The following is a 10,388-nucleotide window of genomic DNA, read 5'->3' as shown; positions in this document are numbered from 1 at the left end:
CAGGATCAGTGGCTTCAAAATTTGCTGCACACATACAAAGGAATTTCATGTTTTAAATCAGAAAAATACTAAATTTGGGATGTAAAAGACCCAGTAGAAATTGCATAAATGTTCATGTGAAATTTGACAAATTAATTTATGTGAGACTATTAACTGTGTATCTTAAAGAAGGTGGAAATATCTGTGGCAATGTGACCTTGCATGTGTTCTCTTACATTGAAACACCAGTGACTCAGAGTGCCATCTGCATCTCCCATACAGACATTTATTTCATTTGATAGTTTTGTTATGTTATCTCTTCTACAGTTTTCAGAGCTCCTCTTCATTTGCCCACCTCCAACTCTCCCCTCAGCACTTCAAGTCTAGATATCGCATCCATTCTGTCCTTTTTCTGCCCCTTTGTGTGCCTCAATACGCTTCTTCCTTTTATCCCCACCTTCTCAGCTTGATTCCCCCCGGTCTCTATGACTTGTTTTCTCCCTTATTTTAGTCACTATTACTGAACTAATTCCTTCCTTTTTAATCCTTTTCTATTACTGTCTCTGGAAATCCTGTTTCATCCCTAAATAGATCATGAGCATCTATATTCTTTTCATGTATCACTTTCTCCAGCTGCCATTCTCAAAGAAGCTCAGACCTCCTCATCCAATATTTTCCTATTAAAGATTGTCCTTAGACTAGACTGTGGTGGGAATAAAATGTTTCCAGCTTCCTATTTCTGCCAAGTTAATTACTCTTTCCACTTGGTTCCTAATGTAATTTTTTTTAATAGTATTGCATTTTTTTTTACCCTTGCCTTGGTCTGCAGCCATTTTATGTTGTTAACTGTCTAACTAGTCTCTGTAAGACTTCATTGCTGAATTTAGTTAGTTCATGATTCATTCTGTTCCTTATACAAATTTTCACACTATATGCATTGACTTCAACTTCATGTTGAAGACCCATCTGATCCCTTAGGTGCATCCCTTAGGCTGTGTCTTCATTCAAACTGCAGCCTTATTCAACTGCAGCTCAATTCATCCATCTTGTAAGAAATGAAGCACTCCTCATACAACTTGCTTCTCTTACCTTTCATCTCCAAGTTCATTTACAGCTGTTTACTATGACAGTCTAGCAGTCCCCTTCCCTCTGGTTTTCCAACCGTAATTCCTTTTCACTCTGGGTTCTAGCTACTAAACAGAAATTCAACTCACCAGTTTTTAATCAACTTTTCCTAGACAAAACTCAGGTTTATATCTCATCTTTGACATTTTCCTTGACATTTCACTTGCCTTCAATGTAACTAACCATTATGTTCTTCTTGAAAACTTGTTCTTCCTAACATTCATGATTTCTCCTCTCAATTCTCCTGGTTTAGTTGTGCTTTAGAAGATCCTTTTACCCCTTTGACAGTTTTCTAGGGGATTTCCACAAGGGCTTTTGCTAGTTCCCTTCTCTCTCTCTTTTTCTTTTTTCTTTTCTTTTCTTTTTTTTTTTTTTTTAAACTCTACTCTGGACCCACAACTGTGAATCATTTTTAACTTGGACCTATATCCATGTCCCAATTACTGCTGTATTCATCAAGAATGTTGTTGCAAAAGCACTAACATATCTCATTGCTTTTACTTAATCTGCTAGTAAACATATGTACCTAAAGATATTTTTTTAATACCATAAAACATACTGTGTCTAAAGTTCTTCCCAACCCACCTTGTCTACTTGCAGTAAACAAGTCAAGTCCCAGCTTTGACTGACCCATGCCAGCATCCATAACCTCCTGTAAAATTTTCAAACTAGTTTCTTTGAGCTCTTTCTGGTATGCTGCCCCTCATGCTTGGAAGAAGCTTCCATGAGTTTCCACAGAACACTTCATTGCTTTCCTCAAATCCCTCTTTAAAACTCTCTTTTACCATGCTGCCTACAGAAAGCTTGACAGGGAAGTGACTTCAGGTGAGCTAAGACCACTGTTTATCATACCCATCAATTTTGCCTCCTTGTATTCCCTCTCTTTTTGTATCCATCTGTTGTGTTACGCTTAGATGATAAGTTCTTTGCAGAGTGCCTTTTTGTTCTGCTTTTTGAAGTACCTAGAACAATGGGGCTCAGGTCCATAAAGATAAGTTGCGTAAGAGAAACAAAGAGACTGCTTTGTTATGTATCATCTCTGCTGTTCATAGAGGTCTTGGGTGATTTCAGATGCTAATGTTAATCAATCAAGAGAATCACTGATATGAATTAAAGTTAAGAACATGTATAATTATTTGCAAGATTAGAGCGTTATTTTGACTCTGATCCTGAAAAGATGCTCCCATAGCCAAACATTTACTCATATGAGTAAACTGATAAAGATTAGTGAGACTGTTCACAGCAGATTACAGGCATATCTTTGTATATTTGGGATAGATAAGACTTTAAAAAAGAAATTAAAATCTTATTGCGGACTACTTAACTAGTATCTGAAAAAATATGTATGTCTTTTAAACTAAGCAGTATCTAAGAGCGACCTCTGTATGCAGACTGAGTCACAGGAAATTTGCCTAAAATTTTATTTACTCAGCCTGTCAGACTAATGCCAACCTAGGGTAAATAGCATCTACATGTGCTTACTCAATTTATGAACAGTTGGTAATAAAACAGGCAGAATGGCAGAGGAAACAATTCTGTTAAACAGCTTATTTTACTCTAATTAAACCAATTGGTTTCATATATCCAAAGTAGTAAAATAACCCGTCTTTGTCTGTCACTTATGTGCTCTTTGTTTACTATCCAAAAGGGAGTGTATTGGGGGAGGCTGTATCAGTTCATTTCTTTGTAGATGACCTTACCCTTTAAGACATATTAACACTGTGGAATTTTTCCCCTGTATGAAAACATTATATTTAAAAGGATTTTCATCTGATAATAATTGTTTTTATTTGCCTACAGTCTTTGCTGAGCATTCGTGGCTCCCTGTTTTCCCCAAGGCGCAATAGCAGAACGAGTCTTTTCAGCTTCAGAGGTCGAGCAAAGGACGTAGGATCAGAAAATGACTTTGCTGATGATGAGCACAGCACTTTTGAAGACAATGAGAGCAGAAGAGATTCTCTCTTTGTTCCTCATAGACATGGTGAACGGCGCAACAGTAACATTAGTCAGGCCAGTAGGTCATCCAGGACAGTACCTCCACTTCCAGCGAATGGAAAGATGCACAGCACTGTGGATTGCAATGGAGTAGTTTCTTTAGTCGGTGGGCCGCCAGCTCTGACATCACCTACTGGACAGCTTCTGCCAGAGGTGATGATTGATAAAGCAGCCACTGCTAGCAATGTAAGGAAGTCTGAAATAGCTCAGGCATGATGTCCTCTCCCTGTATGATCAGCTACTGTTTCTACAAAATTTAGTCACTTGGGAGTGGTTCCCATTTTGGCCAAGCTGTGAATGCGTCTTTCGTATGTTCCAGTTATAAGCTGAAGTAGAAACTGAAAATACGTGCTAATTTACTGGGAATTAACAGACTAGCATAGTAAAACATTGAATAAATGTAGTACGTGTAGTCTTATACCCATTGATTCATTATACTAACTGAAGACTTAACTGGAAGATTCTGTATATCAATCAGGATATCAAAATGAAAAAAAACCTTAATTATATTTACTTAATGGCATATATTAAATGAGTATTTAACGTCCTGCTGACCATATATGAAAGTTTTGATATAGCACTGATAGAACAAATTACATGGGTTGTGAAAGTGTGCCTGTCACATAGTTAATTTTTCTAGTTATTGGTTTTGGAGATGTCAACATTATTGAATATTTATTAATTTATTTTGTTTGAAAATGTCTGCTAGGAAATTGATAATTTATTCTGAATTAAGAGTTGTATTAAGAAAATAATACAACTTATTATTACAGCTTAACTCTTCATGCTTTTACTACTAGCTGTGTGGGCTGTGCATTTTCATGTTTAGAAAAATGACTTCACTGCCTAGTTAGATATTTACAGCAGAGCTCATTGACAAGCATTGTGAAACTTTTTATAGTCTAAAAACTGTTTATAGTTTAAAATCTGTTTAATGTCTCAGCTCTGTTTCAGCAAAATACTTTAAAACATATTCTTTAAACACAAAAGCAATCCTACTGATGTATTTGACTATTTGCTGCATACAAAATCAGGCATACATTAGTCTGTCATAAAACCATGACATAAATGGAGCATAGTGCAGGACAGCAGAGTGTCTTAAACCATTATACTTATATAATAATTTATAGTGTTATTAAATGAACAATCAATAGGCTATTTTATCACTGTTTTATTTTCAGGGCACTACTACAGAAACTGACTTAAGAAAGAGACGGTCTAGTTCTTACCATGTTCCTATGGACTACCTAACAGATCCTAGTGCAAGGCAAAGAGCAATGAGTATAGCCAGCATGCTTACAAACACGATGGAAGGTATGTAACACCGAATTTTTGTACAACAGTGCCATAAAGTGCTATTCAATGTATGATACATGAAGTAGTAGTGGTGTTTTAAGGCACCTATTTCAGCTTAAAGGGTACAGACAAGATAAGATTTGTATATAGAAGCAGTATATTTTTTTAAAGATGGGCTGATATATTTGGAAAAGCGGTCAAGCTTTCAATATGTTAATAGGTTTGAGGTGGAAGCAGCAAACTTGCAAGTTAAATGCAAGCAGAAATCAACTGATCAATGCAGTATTTCTCTAGAGAAGTTATGTTTTGGGGTAAAAACTCTTTTTAGATTAATGAAGCATCTATGCTTCTTGCAGTAGAGCAATTCCTTTCTGCCGATTCACCAGACATTCTGTTTCACAAAGGAAAGATCGTGTTGTTCTTTCTATAAGACTAAATACAATGCATCTGAATCATGGAATTAAACTACTACTTGTAAGAAAGGGCAAAACATTACTTTGAGGCTTAAATGACCTTGCCCAAAATAGCAAATAGGAAGGTAATAATAAGCAGTTTTACACATGTGGACCATAATACTGTCTGACTTCAGGTTTATTCTAAATATTTATCTTTCATGAGGAAATTTGTAAATATTTTATTCATTCTGTGTATAGAATAATAGAATTGTATGGGTTGGAAGGGACCTTAAACAACACCTAGTTCCAGTTCCCCCGGCATGGTCAGAGATACCTTCCACTAGATCAGGTTGCTCAAAGTCTCATCCAACCTGGCCTTTTAGGGAGCACTTACAGCTTCTCTGGGCAGCGTGTTCCAGTATCTCGCTGGCCTCACAGTAAAAAATGTCTTCCTAATATCTAAATCTGCCCTCTTTCAGTTTAAAACCATTGCCCCTCGTCCTGTCACTACACTCACTGATAAAAAGTCCCTCCCCATCTTTTCTGTAGACTCTCTTTAAGTACTGCAAGGCTGCTATAAGGTCTCCCTGGAGCCTTCTCTTCTCTAGGCTAAAATAACACAACTCAGCTGGTACTCACAGAGGAGGTGCTCCAGCCCCCTGATCATCTTTGTGGCTCTCCTCTGGACCTGCTCTAACAGTTGCATGCCTTTCTTATGCTGGGGACCCCAGAGCTGAACACAGTACTCCAGGTGGGGGTCTCACAAGAGCAGAGTAGAGGGAGAGAATCACCTCTCTTGAGGTGCTGGCCACACTGCTTTTGATGTAGCCCAGGATGCAATTGGCTTTCTGTGCTGGGAGCGCACACTGCTGGCTCATGTTCAGTTTTTCACCCACCAGTTCCACCAAGTCTTTTTCCACAGGGCTGCTCTGTATGACACTTATTGCCCAGCCTATATGCATGATTTCTAAGACAAATTTCTATTTTCTGTGTAGCATTTGCTTGTGAATGGTTATTTTATCTACTGAATATTTAGTATTCTTTTTACATCAAATTTATAACATAGTGGGACAGATTATTTTTAATTTTAATTTCTTTTGACTGAGAGTAGCCTTGGTTTCAAAAGGTTTACAATATCAACACAGTTTATCAACAGTACCTTGGAAAACAGTATTTAGGCCTCAAGGAAATACCTAGGTGATACTGCAATAGAGAAATATGTTTAAAATGTTATTTTCATTTTTCTCTCTAGAACTGGAAGAATCCAGACAGAAATGCCCACCATGCTGGTATAAGTTTGCTAACACTTGCTTGATTTGGGACTGCTGTACTCCCTGGCTGAAAGTCAAACATATTGTAAATTTGATTGTGATGGACCCATTTGTTGATCTAGCCATTACTATCTGCATTGTCCTAAACACCCTGTTCATGGCCATGGAGCACTATCCAATGACAGAACAATTTAGTGGTGTGCTTTCAGTAGGAAACCTTGTAAGTTTTTCATGATGTACCATGTATGTCAAATGCATTTTTCTTAAATAATTCTTCTGTGACCTATGTACATATGTTTAAAAGAAAATGCTGACTAGATATTTATAGACTTGGGAAGGTTGAATTTAAATTTAAGGGATACTGAATCCCTCTTTGTTTACATTTGTGGATTTTGCCACTCTTGCTTTATGGAGCAAAAGATAGTAAGATTTATTGAGTCAATAAGCATTTTGTTTTTTAAAATCTTCTGCTTCTGTCATTGAAGCAGGTTAAAAGAATTTATCTAATATTTTTTATTGGATGGATACTTACAAATCATAAGAACTTTCGTTCCCACTCTCAGTAGCACCTTCTGAGGTCCTGTGTGTTCCAGGAGTTATAGAGGGAAACACCCAGTAAGCATGGCAGATGGTACACTGCAGCTCCACAGTAAATGGTGAAATGGCATGACAGTACCTTCCACAGGTTGTCCTGAAGAACAGTTCTGCTCAACTTTCAGTATAATTGTTTTTTCTTAATAAAATAATTTTCCCTCTCATAAACTTATCTTTATCCCTAGAAGGAAAAAGATGTCCCAAGGGCAAAGATAAGATCTAAGGAGGAAAAACTGAGCATTAAAATCAGAACAGGTTCTGTGTATCAGTACTTATACATGCATATTATCAGGCTAGATAAAAACCATATTTTTCCCATTTACTTCTTTTTATTTGGAAGCTAAACATTGTTTCGCATCTGTAAACTTCAAATCTGAATTTAATTCCTAAGTCCAATGTATGGAAATATAGAGAAGCTATTCAGATTTATCATAGGTTGCTTGCTGAAGATATAACCTACCAAAAGTTAATACTGTTAGTTGTTTTTTTTTTTAATATTAATTCATTAAATTGCAGTAAAAAACTATTTTCCTTGCAGGTGTTTACTGGAATTTTCACAGCAGAAATGTTTCTCAAGATAATTGCCATGGATCCTTATTATTATTTCCAAGAGGGATGGAATATTTTTGATGGTTTTATTGTGAGTCTTAGTTTAATGGAGCTTGGCCTTGCAAATGTAGAAGGATTATCTGTCCTTCGATCATTCCGATTGGTAAATATACTAACTAAAATATATTTCTGTGTTATATTTTTTATTTGTGCATGTATGTTGTGCATTTTTCATTTGTACATTATATATTTGGCAAAGACAGAAGATCTTTGCATAAGAACTTACAAAATACTAAATTGCATACCCTTAGATGGCACGTATCTACCATGTTAAGTATGGTTTAGATATTACCTTAATAATGTTTATTTCTTCTTCAAGACATCGTCAACATCAATTTTGTTCTTGCAGAGTGTGCTTTAAAGATTAACTTTTAAAAATAGTAGTATCTCTTAGAGTATTTTTCTCTTAAGATGAGGGAATAAAAAATGCAAGAGCCACAGGCCTTTGCTACCTGTGACTGAAGATTAGTAAATAATAAATTAATTAATAGAAGTTTATTGACAGTTGTAACTGATAAATTTCCATTACCAGTTGGCATACGTGGTTAGTTTTAGAAGAGAGTAGTGTTAAGATTTTTCATTGGATAGGGATTTTTCATCACTACTAGCCTTCTCCTTACCAGCCTCTGCAAGAGTCCATCTGCTGTCTAACAGCTTTTTGTTCAGCAGTCACTACAGTGTCTCTGTTATTAGATATCTCTGTCATTAATAGGAACTTGAAAAACCTTAGTCTTGCTGAAGACTAGCCTAACATGCAAGTTGATGTTCAAATCCTCTTCTAAAAATACCTACACAGTAACAGACACGAAGCTAGAGTTCCTAGTCGTCAAGCTCAGCTTGTGCCTTAAAGAAAGAAAAAAATATTTAACTTTACGTAAAAGTTAAGTAAACCCTCTTTAAAAAAGAGAGGGTTTAAATTTCTGCATTTGCTCGTTCTCTGTATAGCATTATATTGCATTTTGCCTAAAGTCTAATACCCATGGATTGACTTCTCTCTCTGTAATAGAATTCTGTTACTAACTTTGCATCGATTTTATTTATGTCTCATCCCATGAAATAATATTTAGATTTAGATTCCTTTTAGTATTCTCCTCTTTCAATTGTCTAAAAACTTGCTGTATATTTCCAAATAATTTCATTTTTGTCTGTTTCAAGCTGTATGTTAATATGACACTTTCTGGTTTTTTCAATGTTGTATGACAAACTGTAAGACATTTTATACTTAATGTAAATGACAGAAAAGATATTGTTAAGACATACTTGCCAGTAACTTGTATGCCTGTCATTAACAACTCTAGCTTGTTTCACTTTCTAGGAAAACCATTTCTTCCATCTCTCTGCCTGTTAAAATGAAAGAGATCTGGAAGTGTCTATACACTTAACAATCCTGTTAAACTGATCACATTTCATATGTGCTGGTTTATTTTCAGTATTATTCTCTTAGAGTTAACTAAAGGTGAATGTTTTGTCCAACTTGTCCAACAAATACAACTTGTTTATAGATACCTAAAGTCACCAAAAGAGACAAAGTCTGAATTGGAGACTGAATATTGCAATGTAATTGCAATAAGCATAGAGACAGTACTTTTGTCTTCTTTTGACTTGAATCAGGACTTAAGACTGATAATGTTTAGAATTGTACAAAGAACTGGAAACATAAATTTTGTAACTGAAGCTTCTAAAAGATACATGAGACATGATTTAAACACAGGGTTAACTGAAACATGAAATGTATAGCAATGATTTCATTACAATTAGTAACACGAATAACTGTATGCTATCCTGTTTTGCAGCTTCGAGTTTTCAAACTGGCAAAATCTTGGCCAACTCTAAATATGCTGATAAAAATTATTGGCAACTCAGTGGGGGCTCTGGGGAATCTGACCCTGGTGCTGGCCATCATTGTGTTCATTTTCGCTGTGGTTGGGATGCAGCTGTTTGGGAAAAGCTACAAGGAATGTGTCTGCAAGATCTCTAGCGACTGTGAACTTCCACGCTGGCACATGCATGACTTCTTCCACTCCTTCTTGATTGTGTTTCGAGTGCTGTGTGGAGAATGGATAGAAACAATGTGGGACTGCATGGAAGTTGCAGGACAAACCATGTGCCTTACTGTCTTCATGATGGTCATGGTGATTGGGAACCTAGTGGTATGTAATCAGTGGGGATTTTTTAAAAATATTAGAGCATATTTCCTTTTTTTCATTATTCAGAAATCAGAGATGAAGACTGAAGAAGGACTTTAGGAAATCATGCGATTAATTTTCCCTTTCTTTAAACCAGGTTTAAATATACCTTGATCATTTATGAAAAATGTTTGTCTACCTTTTCTTTTAAATCTCCCGTAAGTTTATAGCCTCTTTAGTAAGATCAGTGCTGAATTATGCTTATAGTTAAAAATGCCTTTTAAAAAACAATCTAATTTAAATCACCTTTTACAGCCAATTAAACTGTCTAGTCTCAATAGTGATGTAAAAAGTTGTTCTTCATTACAATTTTTATATTACATAAAGGCTTACTAGTTCCACTTTTGGTCTTTCTTTTCTGAAACAAAATAAGCCTAGCTGTTCAGTTTTTTCTCATAGGTGATGATTTCTAAACTCCTTCTCCCTTTTGCTACCGGCCTTTGAATTCCTCCAAAGCAGCATTTTGGATAGAGACATAAATAACAAGTAATGTGGAATAACTATGCTTCCATGTCTTACACCCAGCATTCCTTGTGATACGTCCCCAAATGACGCATGAAATTTCTGTAGTAGCATTGCTTTCCAGATGCAGTCTATATGCCCTTTTCTGCAGTGCCTTCACCTGGACAGTTTTCACACCTGTATATGTACTTTTCATTTTTCATAACAAACGTTTCCATACTAGTACTTCAGAATTAAATACTGTATTTATTTTGAATCATTTCACCAATTTACTATGGTTATGCCTAATTGTAGTTCTTTCTTGTTGAGTGCTAGCATCTCTTCTCTTTTTGGTATCAGCAACGAATTTGATAAATATGCTTATCCACAGGCATAAATACCAAGTTTAACTGGACTAATGTGAGGAAGAATTTACAAATATATATTTTAAATATATTTAAAATCAGTTTTGCACATAGTCTGTCATAATTATGTAA

General features: G+C 35.7%; 1 protein-coding gene across 1 annotated transcript in view; it reads left to right on the top strand.

Moving 5' to 3' along the window:
- Positions 1 to 10,388, top strand: part of LOC104529693 (sodium channel protein type 2 subunit alpha) — a gene marked incomplete at its 3' end in the record, with an annotated part of 52,810 nt that overhangs the window by 17,033 nt on the left and 25,389 nt on the right. The window contains exons 11-15 of the mRNA XM_010174069.2: positions 2,905 to 3,285; positions 4,281 to 4,413; positions 6,043 to 6,281; positions 7,194 to 7,367; positions 9,058 to 9,414. Of these exons, the coding sequence (XP_010172371.2) occupies positions 2,905 to 3,285; positions 4,281 to 4,413; positions 6,043 to 6,281; positions 7,194 to 7,367; positions 9,058 to 9,414 (1,284 nt within the window). The remainder of the gene's footprint in view (positions 1 to 2,904; positions 3,286 to 4,280; positions 4,414 to 6,042; positions 6,282 to 7,193; positions 7,368 to 9,057; positions 9,415 to 10,388) is intronic.

The sequence above is a fragment of the Antrostomus carolinensis genome, unplaced genomic scaffold (assembly GCF_000700745.2).
Source record: "Antrostomus carolinensis isolate BGI_N321 unplaced genomic scaffold, ASM70074v2 scaffold23548, whole genome shotgun sequence".
Lineage (NCBI taxonomy): Eukaryota > Metazoa > Chordata > Aves > Caprimulgiformes > Caprimulgidae > Antrostomus > Antrostomus carolinensis.
The sequence above is the reverse complement of the archived record's forward strand: the minus strand, read 5'-3'. Positions and strand labels throughout refer to the sequence as shown.